This window comes from Chelmon rostratus, chromosome 1 (assembly GCF_017976325.1).
Source record: "Chelmon rostratus isolate fCheRos1 chromosome 1, fCheRos1.pri, whole genome shotgun sequence".
Lineage (NCBI taxonomy): Eukaryota > Metazoa > Chordata > Actinopteri > Chaetodontiformes > Chaetodontidae > Chelmon > Chelmon rostratus.
The window spans coordinates 7,287,278-7,312,128 of NC_055658.1; the positions used below are offsets into that span (position 1 = coordinate 7,287,278).

Consider the following 24,851-nt stretch of genomic DNA (forward strand, 5'->3'; position numbering starts at 1 on the left):
CCGGTATTGTACACGCTGGCTCAATGGGACACTTGAATAGAACGGAGCCATTGTTGATATTATTAGTAGCTAAAACCTGCACCTTAACTACTATCACAAGCAAGTGTCTGCTGTAATAAAATAAAATAAAATAAAGAGTGTGTACAATGACTTTGTTCCAGGACAGAAGTATTCATATTCACTTCAGTAAAAAGGGTCACTACCAGAAATAGACTCAACTACAATTACTCTTACAACAATATTATAAAAACTATAGTATCACAAGTAAGTCACAATGCAGAATGGCCCCAGAGTGTTGTATTACTTGCTGACTATTTCTGATGCATTCATGTGTAAGTAGGGTCTGAAAGGTGGAGCTTATTACCTCTTCTACAAGGAAGTCAAGTCTATAACAACACTATTTATTATATATATAATAATCAAATCTTTATATTCAAAGTAAAATTAAATAAAAACTACAATATTTCCATGTTAAATGTATTGGAGTTGAAGTATATTGGATAATTAAATCAAAATATAGTGTATTTTCTCAATGATCATGACCAAGATAGTACACAGTGTTTGCAATATCATTTTATTTCATTTACATATACAGGAGCTTCAAATGCTTTGCCTGGAGCTTTGCATGTATACCTGAGTCACATTCAAAAACAATGTTACAGATCATGTTTTCCAGCCATCTTCAACAGGCTTACAAAAGCTAATTTGTGCTCACATGAGCAGCTTTCTCAGCAAAAACCAAGCAGGTTGGCAATATATGAATCAAAACCTCAGGTATAAAATATTCTTAAGATTTTCCAGAGTTGACCACACTCCTGCAACCTGTGAGGTACAAACCCATCACCAAACCAGACTTTTCCTCAATCAAACTTGCAAGGACTGTTTTTAAACATGATTTGTGAATCACAGTCATGATCAGATTTCAAGTGTTTTTAGTTTAGTCTTTGCTACAGTGGAGAAGAAAAAGAATGGTGGTTCTGAGAAAGTCAGTCTTACACTGCCTTTGTTTGAGTGGAGGCTATTTCGTTTGCATTAATATTCAGATCTCTTATTTAGAACTTTACAGAAACAGCAACACATGAAGCTGTTTTTACTCTGCCCCCCTCTACCAGCTTTGCACACCTGGATCTGAGCAGCTACTGCTTTCTGGTTCGGGCACGCTCTCAGGAGATAAAGCACAATTATTTGATTTCTTGAGGCGCTGCAGACTGAATAACTCTCTCGTTCGCCACCAATTCCTTGATTCTTTCTCACTATTTTTGGCAGAACGGTCACATCATTGTTTTAACCAAAACTGATCACCCCTCCATCTCACATCAGGAATTAGAAATGTGTGGAGAGGCTGCTGTTTGGTGAAGTACGATACAGGATTCAAAAAATCCAATATGTAGGAATTATTAACTGAGAACCCTGCAAAGCCCGGCAATCTGTCATTTATAACTTATGACTCCAGTTCTTTGACCCTCCGGTTTTTCAAGTACTGTATTTTTTGCAGTTGGAAAAGAAGTTCATGAGAAGTTCAAGGACTTCAGAACTCTACTCTACTACTAATTTCAAGAGCACATAGCTGCCAGTCTAAAAATAAGGCTGTTTCCTTTGTTCTTGTAACATTGACATTTTGCTGATCTGACGTTTTAACAGAAAGTCATAATTCTGACCATAAAGAGGAAATTGGTTGGAGTGGTTATTTCACTGAAGGTGGCTGAATCTGATGTGTCTAAATGGAAAGTGTCTCACCACACCGACAGTCACTACCTATAATCCCTATTGATGAACATGGTCCAGGATGTTTTTGGTCCTTGGAATGTGTGCTTCAGATTCCTGTCTAATCTGCTGTGTCTGCTACCACTTTTATATAAACTCAAGACACCAAACAGAGCAGAAAGAGTGCTATCAAATGTAATGCAAATGTAACGGTTTTCCTGAGATGTATACAAATAAATACAAATATAGATTCTGTGTAATGTCACCTTTTCAGTGGATCATGCTACCACCATTACAGGACAAATTACATCCATTTAAGTGAGTAAAAAACAACAACTCTGCATTAAATTCAAAGACAACAGACATGGACATCCACTGTGGCACAGATGAACGGCAGATTTGGGTTGGCAGACAGCTTAAGGCTGCGCTGTGCTCTGGGTCACAGGGCCAGGATCAGACTCCACATGCAATCTAAAGGAGGAAACAGGAACTGTGTCTGCTGCTCTGACTGGTCACAGGGTCAGAGGTTACAGATAGACTCACAGTGGTCAGCATTTTGTAAACATGTTCACATCGTCGCAGAGCCCTTATCAAAACACACCAAAGAACAGGAAACCTTTCCCTCTCAAAAACAAGAGGTGTCGCACGCAACACGCAGCAGCCGCGGGAGTTTCCAGCGGGTTAGAGGAAAAACCTACACCATATGCTTTCAGACGTGTCAAGAAGTTTGTAACGAAATACTGGTTTGGTCATATGGTTACTCTTCAGCTTTGCCACATTCCCTCCTACTGTCCATTTGTAACTAAGCGTCAGTTGACATTCTGTTATGCTGAGTGCAAAGGAATGACAAATTTACATCCAAAGGGTGAGTGGTAGTGGATTCCAACTTCCTGGAAAACCGACTTAGGGATTCCAATGTCACAGAGATAGACCCTGCTCTCCGCCTCAGCTAAAGGTAGTGGAAGGCCCAAAGAGAGGGTCCACTTCGCTTCGACAGTCTGATGCTGCTCGCTGACCGCGGGATCGATGCTCAGGACTGGGGCCCGGTTCTGGTTGGCCCAGTCAGCGGCTGATTTGTACCAGGACTGCTCTCTCAGCAGTCCGTTCTCGTGGCAGTCCAGGCAGTTGATGACCAAATCGACGGGGCTTGCTGGCAGGTCTGCGACAGAAGAAAAGGAGAAGAAAGAGAGATGAAGTTGGTGGACGCAGTGTTTCAAAGTTGCCTCACAAAGCCGTGAGAGAATACATTTCTGGTGCACATGATCTTGCTGAAGACTGAAGCCGGGAGAAAAATGTCAGAGATGGTACAGCATGAGTCAGGACGGTTTTAAAAGGTGCTGCTCCACTAGAGGGCAACATTTATCTGTGCAGGTCTGTTCCAACAGGACAGTATGAACTGATCCTTACACAGATACTCTGAAGCCTGCTCACATTCATCACAATCACTTTTGACACAGATCAGCTCAGACACCAAGGCATCAAGGTCAGTGAATCCTGAGCAGACAGGGATTTAATCATGTAAAAACCATCTCACTTGGTGTGTTCTACCTTTGATGCTGGCCACCTGCTTGCCGCTGCTCCTGCTGTAGAGGGTGACCTCACTGGTGACTGACTCGTGCATTTTGAGAAAGTTGGGCAGGAACAGGATGACCTCCACTTCATGGTTGGCTAAATGTCTACCACAGCTGATGCCCTGGGCTCCCTGGATGTGTGGCCCACACAGAAGTACAACAGTGGGCCTCTGGTGGACATTTTTTGGGGTGAGCCTGTGGACATTAAAGCCATGACGAAGGGATCACTCCACAAATAAAGACAACAATATAATATGCTTATGTTAAACCAAGGGTCCTCAAAGCGCGGCCTGTGGGCCAATGACAGCCCTCGAATGTGACATGCATGCATTATATTCTACTCATTCCATTTCAGTTCTTTCACTTTCAATATCCTTCATTTAGTACACTACTCGGCTACTGCATCAAACTCAGTCATCAAAACTGCTATCAGACAAAAAGCATCAGATCCACCACGTCATAAGAACATGATGCTGACTGGCTGATAGCCGTCTATCCTGCCAGTGTACAGTGTGTGTGTGTTATTCTGAATCTGCACACAATGTCGCCTCATGTTAAGATTCAATCAATTTGACACACATGTAACAATGATAAGAGCTAAAAACACTACATCCATGAGACAGATTCCTAACAAACCTGTAAAAGCCTTTTTTATAAAACATAACAAACACTGTCAACCAACAATAACAAAGCCATTCCTGGTAAAAACTAAAGCATCTGCAATGTTCAAGTCTCTGGTAGTGTGGAGTGTTTAATGAGCCTACTTTTTTACTGGCTACTTATCCCCCCAAGATCTCCATAGCCTATGACATCATCACTTACTTTTGCACAACTGGGATAAAAAGAGGTTTGTTAAAACAGGGACCAGCTTGTTCTCCAAAACATCCAAAATTTAGTGGAAGAAGACATTCATTGTTACAATGAGACAAAGCTGTCCATATATTATTGTTGTAACTAGTCAGACAGTTGGTGAGCAGATTAATGTGTTATTTATTCTTATGTATCTGCTCAATTACATGCATCAACAACTTTGTTCTAAAAGCTGCTTTGCTTATGGGCAAAATGCTGTGTTCACCATCTTATTCATAATCACAGTTTTAAACATCCCATTAGTTATCAATTACTGGACTTATGAGGAAGAAATGACTGGAAGCTTGATGTGAGGCTTGCATATCTGTACACTTTCTGGAAATAATAATAGTGATCCTGGTATTACAATACAAAATTAAACTTGATCTGAGATCACAGCAGTTCTGCTGTACATTTGAGACAGGCAAGTATTACACAGCTAAATTGATAAAAGGATCTGAGACAGTAAACCTGTCATACAAGCCTCTACGCTGAGGTTTTTTGATCTTAAATAGGACGACACCGCTCATAAAGGTGCAGGAAAACAGCACCAAACAGGCTGTGTCAGTCTATTTGGATGTTCTTGACCTGCAACGTGACTGCGCGTTGCAGTGCTTTCCTAAGACAACACACTCTGAGGGGGTCAAGGTTAATGCCACCTAAGTCATGTAAAAACATAGTGGTAAAGATGATTGCCATGGAGACTGGAAGACATGACATGACAAACAAAAAGTTGAACAGACCTGCTCTAATGACTGAATCACGACTCAGACAGGCATGTCTGGAGCATTGTTGCATATTCTTCTTAATTACGTTACAAATGACAGCTCTGCACTGTACTGTACGTCAGGAACAGGAACTGATTCACAGCCCAGGGTGGTATTCCTTACCTGTTTGGTCCGCCCAGCAGAGTGAGAGCCATCTGACTGGAGCAAACACCGACCGTCTCCAGCCTGCGCTCAAAAGACAGGCCCCAGCGCTCTGCAGCTGCTAGCAGACGCTTATGAAGCTCATAGGGCACACTGGGAACCACCAGGCCTGAATCTGCAGAGAGAAAACATGAGGTGAGGTAGATGGCATTTTAACGCCACTCTAGACTCCATCATCTCTGATGTAACAGAAAAGAGCAGGATGGTGGTCACTGAAAACTTAGCAAACATCTAGCCAGCTGAAGCGCTCTTTAAAAAAAAAGATCCATTGTTATCAAAGTCCTGTCAAGCAGTATGCCAAAACCAGGCAACTGAACCTTGCCTTGCTTATACATGTAGTCCACTGGTAACTTTCCCATAAAACTGATCTATGTAACATCACTGATTTTATGGCATAGTGGGAGTCAGTAGTGGGAGATATTTTGCGAGGATAAATGGCACCAGATATATTAGATGGATGGATCTTAAATAGCTTTTTTGGAATTGAGGTTGTACCATGTTCATTTATCATCATCAGTGCACTTGAAAAACACCAGCTGGAGCAGAAGGAAAATCCAGACACCTGACCTCAAAGATAATGTTGGTCTACAGATAAACGCGCTCCCAGGTTCGCAGGGGGTGGCAGGTGTACGTGTAAGCGACACAGATCCTCATGCGAGGAACCCATTCCCCAGGGAAAATCCCTTCCTCCTCCTCATGACCTGGTCTTGCTCCTATCACGGAAGATTCTCCATTTCCTCTGCTGTTTGTCACTGCTGTCTACAGCAACAAAGGGAAGATTGGCAGCCTTTACAAAACATGACAAACATGAGGCAGCCAGAGTGAGACGCCTATTCCCTGCGGGCCCTGAGTTCACACGCACCGTCACATGGTTTCTGACCAATCCCCAAACCCTTCGCTCTGGTATGGGGCTGCACTGGGCCAGACCCCCCACATTGGCTGCTGTGTCAGTCAAAACATACAGCAGGTTGGCGTGACAAAAAAGGGGACAAACATCATATACATATCAACAACATATGAACACCTGCACCTGTGTCCCAGTGGCCTGTGGTGAGAGACTGGGGAGGACTAAACATGGGGGGGGGGGGCATGGTGGTAACTGGGCTAAACAGTTCAGTTCCTTCACATAAAATGTTGATTCATCTCTCAATAGCTATAGAACAAAAAATATTTTTCTAAACCAGCCGAAGTCCTGACAAAGGACAGTGGCGTCAATATATTTTTATATTTAACATTTTGAAGCATCACATTGGAAAAGATTGGAAGCGTCAACCCCCCCAATATTTATTTGGTTTTAAAGCAAAAACCAAATAAATATGACAGTTTCTGGAGGGTGAGAGAAGAAACCTAGAGCCTAACCAATTCTGGACTTTTTAGGCTGACACCGATACTGATATTTACATCAGACCCCATTCATTTTCTTAGTTAAATGACTCTCTTGTTACTTACCAGCCAAATATGTATACATGATTGGCTGGTAAGTATAGTCGTATAGTCTGGTCTAGAGTCTCTGTCTCTGTCTCTCTCTGTCTGTGTGTGTGTATATATATATATATATATATATATATACACACACACACACACACACACACACACACACACACACACACACACACACACACAATGCAATAAGTTAATACTGATCAATATACAGTCCCTGCCTGGCCGATTGCCTCTTTAGAGAATCAAAGTACAATTGTGTGGATCCAGCGTTGGGCTGCACTGTTGCAGTCCTTCATTACCACAAGGACTTCTTTGTAGGAGGCCTGATACAAACTGCACGACACTGCAAGCTTACTTTTAAAAGATGCTTTTGTATGGAAAACATTCTTACCAGGTCAGGTATCTAGTGACGCCGTTGGATGTCTTCAATAACTTCTACATTTCCACTGTCGCATCAGCCTTGTTCTTCAGAAGTCTGTTCTTTTGTGAAATTCACCTTCTCTCCGGCGACAATCTTTCTTTTGAGAAAAATTGTTACATCTCATCGCTTTTATGTGTCTTGTCAAGTCACCTAACCTTGTCAGGATTGTTCTCTTCTGTGTATTTTTTTGAATTAATGTATTAAAGGACTACAATTCAGCCTTTTATCACTGTACAAACTGAAGTGTGTGGAAACCTTTAAAGAGCCTGTGCTAATCCCTAGCTGTCTATTGCCTGTGGCACATTAGAAGGGTAATGAAAGTCAAGCTGGGGGAACTGTACGGCTCAGGATCCCTTTGATAAATAAAGCTGCTGGGAGGCAGTTAAGTCCTTAATGGCCTCCTACAGATCTCTGACCTGGTAGCTGAGAACTTGGTGGCCTCGCTGGTGTGCACAAATTCACACGGACACACACGCGCATGCTGGCACACACAACGAGCTGTCGTACAAACACATACACAACTTAACACCCCGCACGCAACGCGGACAGAGTGACACACACGTTCAACCAACACGCACGCACACACATACACACACCCTCATACACTCGATAATTACGTATAAACACAGAGACTCATGCCGTGCCTGACTGAAACCCTCGTTTATCTTTAGGTTGGCCCCGCTCCCCTCCCACTATTATTTTATTGATACTGCGCAAAAGACTGCTAATATGTTTCAGTGGGCAACAGAAATCTGGAACACGCCAATCCTCACGTGAGCGATAAGCACAGGAAAGTCAACTGCCTCTTCTCATGCAAACTGCTGCCTTGAGTGCCAAGCTCAGGGGAAGTGGGAGTTGTTCTAGTATGCACTAATTGCTTTTCAACCATCCCACCAGGTGTGCTTCTTAATAACTCTCATGCTGAAGTTGCCGCTACCAAAACAACCCCCCCCAAACACACACACGCCATCTCCTCCTCCTTCACACTCTCACACACATGCAGTGATTATGCAGACGCACACACCCACTTTCGATGCGGTGCGAAAACAAACTCAACAGTCAACTAGCTAAACCGGGTAGCCATGAGTATGCAGCAGCACTAAAATAAACTGAGCTGGAAGCAATCCTTCAAGCATGACAAGGGAACTGACGGGACTGAAAGCAATACACGCTGGCTGGATGCGGGCCATGTGAGACTGAGGCTTGTGCTGGGATAGGGAGGGTTAGACGAGGCTGTTCCATTCCTCTCTGCTGCACCGCAAGACTTGAACTATGTTGACCTGCGCTCTCAGGAGGTAGCGAGATGGGGCGCTGGTTCAGCGGCGCACAGAAAAGAAGCTTAATGCAGTAATCTGTAAGTTTCTTTTGATATCATTTCGCTGCCAACAGGTCGTAGCTTTCTGCACTGCGTTTCGCACAAATCACTCAGCTATCAAACCATGTAAAATACTGTATTTCATTGGATTTTCTGTTCGTAGAGTTCACTTCTGTAGGTTGCATCTGTCATTTTGCCTGTTCCTGTGAGAAGCACTGCTCATGTAAATTACTGTGACATTCTGAATACTCCAAACAAGCTATGACTGCTGCTGCTGGACAATTCCTGCAACGTTGTAAACCATAATGTTGTACTGACCATTGTGTAAGATCAAAAAATCCCTCAACTTCACCTTCATCAGGTGAAAAAACTGAAAAATCCTGCACAGTGTTGAACATTTAAACTCACTGCATTTACAACATTTCAGTCTTCAGACCTTCTTCAAGTTAAATTAATAATTTTAACTGATGAAGGTTTGATACCATTATGTTGCAAATAAAGGAAGTTCAACTGATTAACAGTGTAGAGGGTTTTAAAATTCACATGAATTCATATGAAGGTCTATGAGTCATAATGGCAAAACTGCATCTGTCTCAACCCCTCTGCTTGCTGCAGATGATCAGAAGATCATAACACACATGAAGGTTCACATCCATTCCAAGGTCACTGGGTCAGATGGGTTAAAATACTATATGATGACAAACGTTTTCAAGTTTACATCCTGCTTTCCCCAAAGTGATAGAGCCTTAATTCATTAATAGAAGAAAACTAGGAGAGCCAGTTGACAGTTGGCTTGGTTGCAATTTGTGTTGCGGCCTGGCTTGTTTGCACTGAGGTTTCACATCACAGCTGGAGTCAATCACACCACAGGAAAGCAAGACAATAGCCGAACTTAACTTACACAGACTGCAACCTTTACAATAAACACGGCCAGTGCGTTATGGCAACGCTAACATACACCTCGGCTCTTTATTTTTCTTTCTCCATTCTTGCATTGTTGATTTATCTGTTTACTGGCAAAGATTCCAGGTCAAGAGCACTGCAGTTTGTTCCTGCTTCAGAGGTGCTGTTTATGTAAGGCTGCACGGCGGCATGCTAATTACAGAGTGCAGAGGATGGGGATTATGATGACAGCCCTGGGAAGCAGATCTGCTTGCACGGTAAGAAAGGGAGGCTCTGCTTGGCAGCTGTCTGCTGAATGGTAGCCAGCTGCTCCTGCTGAACTGCGCTATGTCACCACAATCAGATACTGACTGGAATAAAAATCCAAGGAAACACCATCATGACTACAAATGGCCTGTCACCCACACACAGTCTGGGAAATTAAGTAGCTAAAATTCCTATCTACCGTCATCCCAGTCCTATTATTCTTCAGGACAGGGGAGATACTGCAGATAGAAAGTGAGGAGAAATAAACAAATCAGATTAGAAGAATTTGGTGCCAATACTTAGGACATATACAGGATAAATCTAATGCACTATGTCCACCATTCCACCGGATCCTGCTGCCAATCCCCCCCCCCCAAAAAAAAAAAAAAACAACAACTTAGATTTCACCAAGGAGACAGCTTAGCAGTATATCTGGACCAAGAGAAGGGCTTTTATTGAGCATCACGCTGGAGCTGATCTGTCCAATATATGCTTGCTTCCCCAACTTATGCCACATTGGCCCTGTAGACTACTTTATCTTGTGACCAGCAAAATGTGGAGTCTGATCCCTCTAGTTCTAGTATAGCACCTACTCATACACCATACCTCAGCCACTTTGTCCATTACCAAACACCCTCCACCTTCTCACTGCTCCAATTCAGCCATTTATATCACATTGTGGACTGCAGGGGTGGTGTTAGCCAGTCGTTTACTTATGTCTGTATTAACCTGTTATGTAACACTCTGGTTCCTGGAGTGTGAGAGAGGATGGGTTCATCATCTCTGTGGGTCTACTGCGGGGGGGGGGGGTCACTTCTATGATAAACAGTAACAGGGAGGATATAATTCCAGTCTGCCTACCCCGAGGTGACCTCTCTCTGGCTAATGGAAGAAAGCGTGGTGTCCACTGTGACCTTTCTTTATAGTGCATGCAGTTTTTCTCATTGTGTTCAGTAGAAAGAGACACTACAGCACATTCCTCAGTGAGAGCTTCTCAGTATTGTGCTAAGGATCAAGTTTTTTAAAAAAAAAAAAGTTTAAATATTTCAACTTTTGGCAAGAGCTGCAACTGCACTTCAAAACAGTGTTAGAAGATAAATAGACGGTCCTCCTGGTCAAAGTTTAAACACAGTGGAAAAATGTGTTCCTTCCAAAACAAACACTGTGTTCACAACGCTGACATGCTCACTGATAAAATGTCCCACAGAGGAACTTCACTTTATCTCAAGGTATGTCGCAGTACAAACAGACAATGTCAACTATCTCATGTGAAATTACATTATGGTGAGCGCAAACAATCACCTTGGAAGGCACAGGAAAGGCTTGCAGCTGGGTGAGAGCAGGTGTCCTAGTAAGGTTATTAAAGTGGGGCGAGAAGACCTTAAGACCCGCTCTGAACGATCCCTGAATTAGTATTTTCCTTTCCTCACATCATATGCGCAAAGCCTCATATGACAGCCTTGTAGGTACACACCTTGTTCCTACACACTAGTGTTGTGACTGATGTGCTTTATGAAAAATCTGCCCTCAAGCCAACAGCAGGTTGTTGTTTTTTCAAAAAGAATAAACTTTATATATAGTCATAGTGATCACGGAGAACAAGGTTGTATTTTGATATGCAGCAGCTATTTCACCAGGTGCTAAAATGATTGATCAGTTAGTTCAGTTAGAAAATGAATGGAGTTGGTTCCTGTTGAAGATCTTAATCTGTAAAAATGCGTCCAAAATATAAATAGTGTAATTTTTAAAAGGTCATTTTCTAAAATAACTGGCTACTGTTATGTTTTGAAGCAAATGTTACTCAAACAGGAGTAAACAGTGCAACCAAATTTCCCCAGTGAGGATCAATAAAGGTTTATCTTATCTTATCTCATTGGTTGGGGACTATTTCCATTTTATTTTGGCTACACAGACAATACCTGTTAGTTAGAACATTTATTGGGTTGGGTCTTTTCATGGCATTTATGATGTATGAGAAAAATAGAAAATATCACCAGCTATCGTGTAAAGAAGTCTTTGGTAAACTGCTCATTGTTTTTTAACAGTTTTTACAGACTTCATGGGTCCTCCACGGGCCATGTCAGGATCAGCTTCAGAATCGTGTTTAAGGATTCAAAGCAAACTGAACTTGTGCATTTACCCCGAACACACCAACTGTCTTTCCAAAACAGCAGTTTTCGATCTTTGTTCAAATGTTTGTTGCTTCCATATTGACTGACAATACTATATCAAGAAGTGTCAAGTGTGTGTGTGTAAGTCTACACGTGCATTTTGTTCTCACCGGTACAGTACTCTTTGCCCCCATGCTGGGGCACAGTTATCTGTCTGTATATGACGGGCTTCCCCTCCAGAATATTCTCATCGTGGCGATAGGACAGGGGCTTCTGGTCGCCCGGCATGCTGTGATGCTGTGCTCTGTTTCCGTGGCGGTTTGTCCCATCGATCTGGGAGAAGACAGCAGCCTTGTCAAACAGAGCCAGGTTTCCCTCAAAGTCAAAGTCAGCGTCCAGGTCCTCATCGGTTCCGTCTCTGAAGCACTCGTCGTCCTTTGGCCTCATCGACCCTCCAGCGCCTCCATTCCTCACACTGGGTTTCTTTGGTATGGCCTGTGTCGCCCCTCTGCTGTTAGATGAACCTGTAGGGGCTGGAGAACACAGAGACATTAAAATGGAAGCAAAAAGACAAGAGTTTTATGATCATGCTCAGGATAGCAAAGAATACCTGTACATAAATGTTACTGAAATAAAAGACAGCTGTCTCCACAAGGGAAGTTATAATTGCTGACAAATACTGTAAATTAATAAAATGTCATTGTAGCTGCACACAACAACATTATAGTATGCTGTAAAACATTTATTAAATGTTTGCGCACCTATTATAAATACTAAAAAGCTAAATGAAATCTTTAATACATCCCTGAGTGCAGGATGTATGTGAGAAAACATTGACAGACAATGAGTGGCATTTGATTCAGCAATAATATATTCTATTCTATTTTATACAACTGACATATAAAAATAGAAGGAAAACAATAAATCCAAGGACAAAAACTGAACACTGAAAAGGCGACTGCAGTTCACGGTATGTTTAAGGGCGGTGAAAGGGGCTCCCATTCAATTATTATTTGACTCCAAATTGAATTAATGAGGAAATATTAGACTGAGAGTCGTTATCGAACATAAAATGCAGACAGCCATGTATGTGAATTCAAAAATTAATAGCATGCAGCTTGTGTATGGGTCCCTAGGAGTACGGGAGGCTTTACTGTGGGCTACCACAGGTCTATCGTGACATTAATCTCAAGCCCAAAATGCATAGATTACCCAGAAATCCTCCCATCTCTCAACCTAATCACCCCTGAAAGGAGCTATGAGCTGTCTCACTATACATCATCGTGCTGTATAAATGCTGTAATCCACACACAATAAGTCTCTGATTCTGACTAGTTGCTCGAAACTCCTTTTATCTTGTGCAGCTCTTCGTATCCTCTCAGTTAGTTACCTCAACCCGTTGAGAACAAAACACCGCTGACACACAAAACATACAATGGCAACTGAGCGGTAGGCAATAAAGTTTACATACATGTATGCGCAAAAAAAAAAAAAAAAAACCTAAATGAACAGAGGACAAAAAAAAAAAAAACTGGAAAAACCTGGCCTTCAACCCCAACCATGCTGAGCTCTCACGCTAACCAGGAGACAGAGAGGCACAGTCGCACGCTACTGTCACTGTGACAGCTAAGGTGCTTTGGACTCTCTCACGCAAGACACTGGGAGGCTCAGTCATAGTACACTGGCATCGATACAAAGCCGCTCACAAACTATGAGCTCACCTGCCTCAATATCATAATATGAATTTACAGCCGCCACCACAGCAGCAGGCGGATTACTTTGTATTCACTCAGCAAAAAGTTGGTGTGTGGTTTAGTGTTTCCACTACTGCTCTGGCGACATATGAAGTTACATAAACATGATTAATTTCCCTCTAAACACAGACAGTGCACGGGTAATTTACTAATAAGATACAGGTAAAACATTATTGAGACTTGTCCACCATGTTGGGGAGAAGGGTGGCGGGTTTGTATGTGCACAGATGTGAACAGGGATAAAAACTAGGGTCCTCACTACCACAAGCCAACAGTGTCTTTATCTACAAGGAAGTGTTTTGTCATGCTTTGAATCAAAAAATCTGAATGAACTGGGCAGGGTTCCAAGTCAAACAGGCTAATGAATAACCAGTAACGAGACAGACAGTGCACTTTACTGATTTCAGTTTAGACAAACTTACCACCACAAATTAGTACAACTACTGTACACAGGCCATGAATATTTCAAACTGAAATATGGGTTACGGTGAAATTTGATGCTTAAATACATACATTTTAAAAAATAGTGTTAAACTGTGACAATTCACGAAATGAGAGAAGATTGTTTTCAACTGATCTCACAACTGCTAATTGAATATTTGATGTTCAGTTTCATTACAGTTCCTAGCATTTCCAGATAGTTCTCAGGCCTGGAATATGCTATATTTAAACCAGCTGTCACCATAATCCTGTAATGTTATTGTTGATCAATGTTATCAAGCACAGACAAATCAGCTGCTACTGGTATAGATATGCAAATAAACAGGAGACTGACAGGCCAGATGGGGGCAACAATCAGTAAGTAATGCTCTTTACTGACTCAGTAACTACAGCTGATGTGCCAGTGGGATTTTAATGCAGAAATGATACATATCATACCTTTAAAACACACTAAAACACACAAGAGTTGCTGTGTGGTTAATGCTGGATGTCTGCAATCATACCGGGAAGCTCTCAGTGCGAATACGGGGAGTTGTGTGAATATGAAGCTAAACCAAACATGGACACACAGAAAACATTTCCAAGATATATCGAGGTTTAAAAGAAATCTGAGGCAGGGATTTATGGGAAAAACACTAAGCCGCACACAATTTCACTCCATATACAGAGGTAGCATGCTGCTTATAGAAGCAGTTTTCATAAGGGCAGACTCTGAAGGTCCTCATCCAAAATGCCCCTTTAATGAGATCTGTTTGGGTCTAATGGAATTCGACTTCTGGAGGCCTATGCATCATTCACAAAAGCAGCTTCTAAATTCCCAATCTACTCTCCCAGAAAGATCAATGGCAGATATTCAGAAACCATTTCTGGAATCCGTGATCTTGTATAAGCAACGGCCCACCCTGCTTTCCCTTCTTTGTGGCCGGGGGCTTCTTGGGAGCATGGCATTGCGTGTGAAAGGACCGGCCCTGCCCAAGCCACTCAGCACTTTGGCCCCATGCAATTTGGGCATTAGCTCCCTGGCCACCAGCCTGCGAGCTGGAGATTAAAATAAAAACTCAAAAGGTAAACATCGCTTCCACAATTGATATCGCTTTGGCCTTCCGAGCACACTGGGACAACATGGCTTCCTGTCGGGGAGGGGGGTTTCCTGTACTGAGCGGGAACGAGGGAGACGGGGAGAGAGAGAGAGAGAGAGAGAGGAGGGCACAGAGGCACGACAGCCAGACTTTGCATAACCTTCTCTTTAGGAGCAGACACAGAGAGGGAGGGGGAATGTTTATTGATCTTAGTCACACACATATTGTAAAGAGGAACTTTGGTACAAGCCTTTAGCACGCTATGGGAATCTTAGGGGGGAGTCATAGCAAGACAGCGTTTGGTCCCATGCTCAGGCTTCTTAATAGGAACTAGTGACACACTGGGAGTAGTGCTGGGTCGATGAGCTATGAGTCGTGCTGACACAAAACAAAAAATGTGGACTTATAATATCAGCATATTTCTTTTCGCAACTGATTTTTTTTCCTTCTGGGAAAAAAAAGAGAATGTCTTGCTATTGTGAAAGCTTCCCGTTCCGTGTGCAGGAAAAGCATCAAGGCAGATACCATTTTTACAACCAGGCTGAAGAATATTACACATTGTCCATTAGCCAATTCTATTGACCTCTGACTACTCCATTGTTCAGTGATCCTGAGTGTGAAAGTGAACGGACTTTAACTGATTCCGGCAGAGGCCGCAGAGCTGTCCAAGCAGACTTCCTGCTGAGTGGATGTTGACAAGAGGAAATGCCGTTTTTAACCTTTATCTAATCAGGAAGGCTGAGTATCACACTCTTATTTTTACAACTACATGTACAGCTTGGGTCAGGGGAATGCAGACGTAGCTCTCTGTATCATCGTGTGTCAAAATGTACCTTCACAGCTCATTACTGCCTGACTGAGACATGTGACAGCAGACAATTCATCATTTCTCCTAGTTATTTATATATACATGTTTACATGTACAAATATTGCTGCCACAAAAGTAAAACTACGGTTAAAATGAAGGTTTCATTTTTAACAGTTCAAATGTCAACAGTTTTTGGTCCCAATAAACATTTATTTAGCACGTAGGTATTATTCATTTGAACACAGAAAAATATTCAAAAATAAAAAAATTGTATTGTCTCTGATGTGTCTCGGACCCGTGAGCGCAGGCATCGGCTGATGCTAATTATCTCAAAATGCCAGATGTTTGCCTCATTAACGTTAGCTATGTCTAGCCATTAGCTTGTTTGCTATCATGTAGCCAAGTTTTCAAAGACAATTTGGCTTGAGAGACACAATAGTGAGCACTGCATTAAGAATAATGTTCTTCACAGGAAGTGAAAACATCACTTTGTGCGACAATATTTTGGTTATGCCAGGATCGGGCTACATGAACCAACCGATTACCAGAGACGTGGCAGATCGTGAAACCCGTTCAGGTGTATACCTGTGTAGAGTGACATGCTTTACGACCTGCTAACACCCCGACAGAAAGACTAGCATGTTAGAATTTTTTATGTCTTCGCACGCCTAGTGTGACATCTCCCACATGTTCCTGATGTGTACCAATCAGGTGCTCTCTCCAGAGCGCAGCCAGGTAACCATGGCAAGGAGAAGAAGGAGGGATGCTGAGGTTGCTGCTGTCAGGTCGGACAACAAAAGAGAGGAAAAGTTCACTGAGCTGTGGCAGCAGTACCCCTGCCTGTTAAACGTTTTCTCAAGGAAGAACCATGACCAAGTCAAAAAAGACGTTGGCGAGAAATAAGGGAAGCACTTGATCAGCCCAGCGAGTAGCTGACTGTGCTGTCATTATCCCCTGTCCTAACTGTGGGAATGTGCTTATCATGACTAATTCCAGATCTAACGTTACAGTAGCCTGTTTGATACAGTCAACACAGCCGAGCCTGCTCCTGTGGAAATAAAATTACTATATGTGAAACACGTTGTAGCAGTCCTAACTGTTATCCAGATGATACCCAGTAGATGTACAACAATGAACGAATGGGCTGAAGTTTACAGTGACCATCATCAAAGACAAAAAAATCATGTACTGACAATACTCTTTTCTCTAAGATTTTCAAATGTTACTCGTTTGTTCCTGATTGATCTTGCAGGGCAACAAAGGGCCAAATGAGGGCTAATCGGCCACCAGCAGATGAACCTCGCCCTTTGTATTTTGTCTGGATAGAATTCCTCATCAGTCATGGAGTGGACAACGTTGTAGCTGCTGGTTTACTGAATTTGCACCACACATTGGATAATGCTAACAACCATGAAAACCATGCCAACAATGACAACCATGAAAATAAAGAAGATGAAAAATATGAAAACAATGGCAACCTTGACAATGCTGACAACCTCGACAACAACTACGGCATCCATGACAATGTAGATGACAATGTTGACAACATTGATAATCACATTGTTGAAAACAGCAGACAACAACAATCAAAATGCAGAAGTCCTTGGTGCTGGTCGTGGTGCTAGTGCTGAAGGGTCCAGGAAGAGAGGAGGATGAACAGGACATTGACAAGAGAAGAAGTAAAATGTTTAGATGATGGGAGTTTGACTGCTTTTCTGATAATGACACTGACAGCACTGATTGTGAAGACAACAAGACAGTACAGGAATACTGTAAATTGTCCGGTCAGACATGCAGGCAATGAGTTTCCCGACAGCAATTCTGACACTATTAGGGCCACAACTAGCCACAATCTTGCTCACAGTAGTTGCAATGTTGATGTGGCTGAGGATGCAGGTGCTGTGGAAGAGACTGAGGAGGAAGTCAGCCAGCAGATGGGGGAGGAAGACCCACAGTCAGGGTATGAGTATGAGATTAAAACGTCAAAAATAAGAGATAAAAAAGGTCTAGTAAGTCATAATAAGAGATACTTTCACACAACAGTTAAAGTAGCAGCTCTTTGGCGTGAGTGGTATTCAATTTGACATGGAAATGGATAGTGAGAACTTTGAGGGCTACTTTAAAGATGGCTTTACAACAGGTGAAATACTTTATTTGCTTGAGATGGGATTGTACTAAGTAAACACAACCTTTAGAGGATTTTTAAGCAAGAAGAACCTGTGGCGGAGAAAAAATAAACCAACGTGGCTGAGGTGCTAACCTTCATTGAACAGCAACTGGAAACATCTGTGTCACGGCTACAGATGGTTAGTTGGAATTGTGACTCGCTGAGAAACAGTTTGAATATTGCTACAGTTATTGGATGACGACAGTGTTGGTCAAGAAACCGACTGTGAAGATGACTTTACCACAGCTGTGATGTCTCACACACTGACAGATACTACAAGCTTAAACCATTTGGAATTGCTATAAGTTTGATGGGGTTTCCAGAAAGATAAGGCTTGAAGCTTACAAAACAAACAATGACCCAAAGATCATCGCTGGCTTCTTCGTGGATGCTGTGATAAATGCTGATGGGTGCCCTGCTAAACTTAGACAGAAAATGGCCATATTGTCCAGTTTTGGACACACTTCGTTGACAAACTGAGAAAAGATGGCTACTTCTCAGACAACTGCTTGGACAAGTCCTTGATCCAGTTTTCCATTCTTCAAACAATACAGGCAATTGACACATGAGATAAAGCATTGGCCAATAATATTTTTAAGAGCCACAAATGACCAGATGTAAAAAAGCCATTGCCAATGTTCTCTCCAGAGAATGAATGATAAATAAATTATTGTTTTTGGTTGGCAAAAACAAAAATGTGGGTTGAGGTATTAAGAGTAGCTCTGCATCAAATAAGTAGGCGTCATATAAGATTTGTCGTGTGTGTATGTGTGTGTGTGTGTGTGTGTGTGTGTGTGTGTGTGTGATGAAAAGGCTCCTTCCTAACATGTTCTTAAACTGAAGACAATGTTAAACAAAATAATTGGCAAAAAGCAACATGTTAAAGCTGTGACACTCAGTAAGGTTTAACAATTTATTTATTGAATTTGAAATAGGGTAAATTTCATGCTGTGGACCCATCGTGTTTTCCAGCTGATATGTTCCAGATATAGTCATCTGGGAGCATCTATTGGCATAAAAATATGTAGTCGGAAAAAAAATTCTTCTATTTCAGTTTGTTCAAACTTTTACTCAATGCCAGTAGCCTTTACAGTGATCCTGACTGCTGGGAGTAAAAGTTCAGAGTGTTGTCTTTCAAAAGACACCAAAACTATGAATGTACTCCAACTGGTTCAAGAACAGCTATCAATTTACTTCAGGTATGCCTTTGAAAGGTGTTTTAGGCTAATTTTTTCTAGACTGAAACGGGTTAATCGGTCTACCACTATTACAAAATATCAAAAGCATGACATGACAGTAGGGCTGGGCAATTGATTAAATTTTATTTTTAATTTCGATGTTGGCTTATGAAAAAAGGTAATTGAGATAAAACGATTATTGTGCCACATTACATCTTGCCATGATACTCTTGTTTTGTCTTGTGTTATAAATCCAGCACACCCCTTTCCTTTACAGAGTTGCACTTTTGCCCCTCCCTTAAAGGCCAAAGTCGCTCTCAGCCAGGCTGTGGCATGATTAGTTCAGCTCACTGCGATCAAGTGAGCCGTTGTTAGCAAAAACCCAGTGGATCCAGCCCGTCTATCCAGGCTGTTATGCATTTCAGCAATTTCAACATTATACATGACTATATTACTATTATTATTATTAGACATGTATTTTCTTATGTTTTTCAGTTGAATTATATTTAAAAAGGAAATCTACTGTTAAAACAGCCTTTTTTAAGTTTAATAAATGCAGGATGTCAATGATTAACCGTGTTCAATTATTTTGATCACAATATTGACCAAAATAATCATGATTAGAATTTTTGCTAAAATCGAGCAGCCCAACATAATAGAGCATATTAACTTTGAAATACTGAAAGCAAATCACAGTTACAGCAGCTACAGGTGAGTCATGGTGCGTTCTCAAATGACATCTGCCAAAGAGGAACAGTAATCACAAGCTGACTCTGATCACTGACGACTGTAAAATGCAAGACAAGACACTCGCTTATCAACACAACAGCACAAATTACTTGAATCAACCCTTTTACGACACAGTCTGGGCTCTAATATAAACAATAATATAAGCTTCACAATGGCTGAATGTTTTGGCTACAGCCGCTGTGCTTGACTGCATGACATTGTTCATTGTCCGTGTTACTTTGTCTCCCCTTTATTTAGACTAGTCAGGCAGCTGGTAACATAAGTGTCTGCAACATTGAGAAAAAGCTCACATTGTAGTGATAACAACAAACTTAACTGCCATCCCTAAGAATTTTTTTCTCTTCAAAGCAGAGCAGTGTTCACATTCAACCCTGGTCAGGAGGAAGATCAGCTAACACACACTGACCCTTTCAGATCGACTGCAGACACTGTGTTTGATGACAATAACAAAAACATGGAATCGCCAGGCTTAGGCAATAAAGAAAAGCCTGTGCACTTGAAGCATCACTCTTTTAGTGACACTGGAGTACAGTGACACTACTGTCACAACAGCATAATCATCTGACATTTGAAAAATAATGTGATCTGCAGAGAAATTTCCCACTGTAGGCTAGAACACGTCACATGTGTCTATTGTATAATCAAAAGCAGTGATGTTGAGTGACTTTGCATTTTAAGCTCTAAGTCTTCAGTGGTACCTTTCTGAGAATCATCAACAGAGTTGGGTAATATGTGACAATATTATCCAAGTCAGCAGTGTGTCACATTTCCTTGAGTCAATGAACAATACCAATTTTATGTTCTTCAACAGAAGAGTACTGTATGGTCATGGCTGTGGTAAATTCCAGCTATGTTGTACATGACCAATATGTCCCTTGCAACAATAGCTCTGTGATTTGAGAACACAGAAGTGCTGCTTCACAGTGAACAAGCAAAAGCTTTAAATAAACTGGGCTTCCCAGACCTACGACAACCGATGTGAAACGGTCTAGATTTTTTTGGAACATCTGTGAAATAACCTGTCAACCTTCTAGTATTCCACTACACAAACATACTCTACTAGGACAGTGTTTAGTTGTTGTAGCTTGATCAGCACCTGCAGTGTTGAGTGTAAAGGTCACGGGCTTCATTACAAAACCTGATTCTGTCATCTGCTGCTGTCTGCTGATGTTGTTAGCAAACTACAGAACACAGGTTATATTGGCAAATGAGCCAACAGTTGTAAATCAGTTTTCTGTATGAACTGACGCTGTATTCACTAACCAATCATGCCAGCTAAAATGAAAGGGACTAGAATGATGATGATGATAGATGTTGCCAAAGTATGCCGGAATTGAACAAAAAAAAAAAGCAGCATTCTGCAATGTTCCTAATCATTAGGCATTATGAAACACTAAATAATGTCAGCATCTTTTCACTACGGTTTCAAGCAAAGACAATAAACTGTGAGGGTGATTAGACCATAAGTCACCCATGTACCTACCTCTGCGCAGGATGGTGATTGGAGCATTGCTGGAATGAGAGCTGCTGCTTGTTACATGAGGCTGAGCTACTCTGTGGCTGTGACCATGGTGTACTGAAGGCATGAAGCTGGGTTCTGCTGCAGCTCTTCGGTCAGTGCTGGGCTTGTTGGTTGTATTCTGGATATCTAGGAACTTCAACTCCTTGATATCCGTAGCACTAGAAGACAAACAAATTACCAACCTTACTTGGGCTTAAACCATGTTGTTGCATAGATGCACTGGAAAATGTACTGCTTCTCGTATGGTTCCTACAAAAGCAGCCCCATTTAAAAATTAAACAAGTCTCTAGACTTGGATTTTTAGACACTCATTTTCAGTTGGCATTCTGAAATATAAAACACAAGGCCTTCGGAGCTCATACAGTGGAAAAAGGCACTAAAATTTAAGATTTTTATTTACTTACCTCCACAAAGGCTGCACAATCCTCTTACTTTATAAAAAATGAGATACTTTTTTTTTATTGTTCTAGAGGTGGATTAAAAAAATACATACGGTGATAGACAGTGCTGGTATATACACTGCTCACAAAAATTAAAGGAACACCTTTTTCATTGGCCCTGGCATGAATTGAATTAAACCTGTCTGATAATTTTCTGGTTGGTTAAGCAGCTGAGGGCCTCGTTAATCAATTTCAGCTGTATTGGTGTTCATGGAATAAACAACAGGTGCACTTCAGTGGCAACAATTAGAAAACCCTCAAAACAGGACTGGTTTTACATGTGGAGGTCATTTCAAGTTTCTCCCTCTTCATCTTTTTCGGCTGGTTTTCCACTCGTGCTGATTTTGGCTTGCGTAAATATCCCTACTGGCAGTATGAGGCGATTCCTTAACCCTACAGAAGTTGCACAGGTTGTCCAACTTCTCCAGGATGGCACATCCACCCGTGCTGCAGCAAGAAGGTTTAATGTGTCTCCCAGCACAATCTCCAGAACATGGAGGAGATTTCAGGAGACTGGTGGTTATTCTCGGAGAGCTGGACAGGGCCGTAGAAGGTCCTCAACCCCTCAGCAGGACCGATACCTGCTCCTTTGTGCAAGGCGGAACAGGATGGGCACTGCTCGTGCCCTACAGAATGACCTCCAGAGGGCCACTGGTGTGAATATCTCTACCCAAACAATCAGGAGCAGACTTCATGAAGGTGGCCTGAGGGCCCGACGTCCTGTAGTGGGCCCTGTGCTCACTGCCCAGCACCGTGGAGCTAAACTGGCATTTGCTCAAGAACACCAGAATTGGCAAGTCCGCCACTGGCGCCCTGTACTTTTCACAGACGAGAGCAGGTTCACCCTGAGCACCTGTGATAGACGTGAAAGAGTCTCGAGAAGACAAGGAGAACGCTATGCTGACTGCAACGTCGTTCAACATGACAGGTTTGGTGGTGGGTCAGTGATGGTCTGGGGAGGCATATCCATGGAGGGACGCACAGACCTCTACTGCCTAGGAAATGGTGCTCTGACTGCCATAAGGTATCGAGATGAAATCCTTGAACCCATTGTCAGACCCTACGCTGGTGCAGTAGGTCCTGGTTTCCTCCTAATGCACGACAATGCCCGGCCTCACGTGGCAAGAGTATGCAGGCAGTACCTGGAGGATGAAGGAATTGAAACAATTGAATGGCCTTCACGATCCCCTGACTTAAACCCAATAGAACATCTCTGGGACATTATGTTTCGGTCCATTAGGCGCCGCCAGGTTGCTCCTCAGACTGTACAACAGCTCAGGGATGCCCTCACACAGATCTGGGAGGAAATGCCACAAGACGCCATCCGTCGTCTCATTAGGAGCATGCCGCGACGTTGTCAAGCATGCATACAAGCTCGTGGGGGCCACACAAGATACTGAAAAGCATTTTGAGTGGCAAAAATTAAGTTTTGGAAAAAATGGACTAGCCCTTAACATCTTCATTTCACTCTGATTTTACGGTGTCTACACAATTGCGCCCTCTGTAAGCTGAAAACTTTTCTTTCCATTAAAAGACTTGGCATCCTTTTGTTCCTAAAACAGTGCCCTGTCATTATTGGTATAGATATCCAACTTCATATTTTGATCTGATGTATCTTATGTGTTTCTTTAAGGTGCTCCTTTAATTTTTGTGAGCAGTGTATATTTGGATTTACTACAAAATAATTTCATCCATATAAGTGGAGTAGAAGGGAGATGAAATACAAACATTTGAATACTTACAGAGCCTTCAACATTGCTTAAGGAGATTTGGTTAAATCTGTGAATTTTCTGCTGATTTGTCAACATCCCTCTCCTTTCTTACCTGAAAGTGACCTCAGGAACAGGACATCTGGTGCCGTTGTGATAGGGCTGTCTCAGTGAAATGGTCTGGCTGGCATGATCAACAGATGATACCTCTCCTTGATAAACTCCTAACGTCAGCCCACAGTTTATGGAAACAACACTACCCAACCAGTCTGTGGCCATTCCGTTTACGGTGATCCTATGGTTCAAAAACATAAACAAGAGAAATGATTAGAAAACTACAACAGCTGTGATGATTGCTTTATGCACAGTATATTTTAAGCAGGGCTGAAGAAAACACTGAGGACAATTTTATTTAATTTAGCTACTTTTAGGCCAATAAATAATTAAAGGATTCAAATTATGTTAAAAAAAAAATGTTTTCTTATGCCTTATCAGAATTTTCAGTGGGGACAGAGTTGCTTTGCCACCTCAGTACTTCTAAAAACACGGCCATGGCCCTAATTTCAGACTTGATCACCCGGACTCCCTTCGTTGAAGCATTAATCCAAACTCCCCTGTATAATCTGCTAAACTACTGCTGCTAAAACTATGGAATTTATGACTTACTCACTGCTTTTTAATTACTACTACTAACGTTATGAAGCAGCTGAATGGGATGAACTAACGTTAGTCGACGCTGGTGCCCTGCAGTGTAATTTGAGGGTTGATGTTTCACCGGTGCAGAGAAGGCATGGATGGGGGTGACTGAATTTCAGATTTAATTTGGATAAGTAAGTGACAGCTTGTTGTAATTCACGGCGTATTAAAAAATGCACCCTTATATTACAAGATTTTCATTCATGCTCTGCTATGTACCGAGCATGGTGGAGCTATTAGCTAGCTAACGTAACGTAGCTAGCTAATTTAATATGATTTTCATGTGTTGCGTGAATCTGTCTGTGGTAGAATTGAGTATTAAAAACTTGGGGGTGATATCATTCAAAATAACATCCATATGAGGGCAGTGTTCGGAGAAATACATGAAAGAAAAATCACAACATATAGGGTACAACTTACAGTAAGTAAGTAACATTGAGCGGTGCTGACTAGCTGAACAGCTAACATTAGCTTCGCTTCTATTCGCCCCATGTTCTTTTTATCAAGGCGCCCTGTTGTAAACTTGTAACGAGTGCTTTGTATTTTTGAGTACTCACCTGAAGATACACAGATAGAAGGAGTTACCTAGTCGATAAATCTGCAGCGCGTTGTTAAGGCAAACCAAAGCTCCAGCTGTTTGTTGTTTGTGCCGTTTCCGGGATAAGTGACGCCACTTCCCTTATCACCCACGTGGGTTTGTTGTGATTTTTTTTTTCTCTCTCCGTGTGACGTTTAAATCCCTTCAAGTGCGAGCTTAAATGCTGACACGGACAAAATGTTTTGACTGTATCATTTCTAAATTACTGTGTAGGTGA

At 42.0% G+C, this 24,851-nt stretch overlaps 1 protein-coding gene across 1 annotated transcript; it reads right to left on the bottom strand.

The window, feature by feature from the left end:
* Positions 1-566: 566 nt before the first annotated feature.
* Positions 567-24,681, bottom strand: LOC121611189 (enhancer of mRNA-decapping protein 3-like). The gene is made up of 7 exons (XM_041943606.1): positions 24,594-24,681; positions 23,456-23,635; positions 21,153-21,349; positions 11,663-12,025; positions 5,015-5,168; positions 3,253-3,470; positions 567-2,863 (listed from the first exon to the last, which is right to left on the bottom strand). The coding sequence occupies exons 2-7, from the start codon at positions 23,617-23,619 to the stop codon at positions 2,529-2,531; spliced, it is 1,431 nt and encodes a 476-aa protein (XP_041799540.1). The 5' UTR covers positions 23,620-23,635; positions 24,594-24,681; the 3' UTR covers positions 567-2,528.
* Positions 24,682-24,851: the final 170 nt, after the last annotated feature.

Coding starts and splice junctions, on each gene's coding strand:
- LOC121611189 (XM_041943606.1), bottom strand. CDS start 23,619: ATGGCCACAGACTGGTTGGGTAGTGTTGTTTCCATAAACTGTGGGCTG. Junction 12,026..21,152: donor AATCACCATCCTGCGCAGAG/GTAGGTACATGG, acceptor TGTGTTCTCCAG/CCCCTACAGGTTCATCTAAC. Junction 5,169..11,662: donor GGGCAAAGAGTACTGTACCG/GTGAGAACAAAA, acceptor TTCTCTCTGCAG/ATTCAGGCCTGGTGGTTCCC.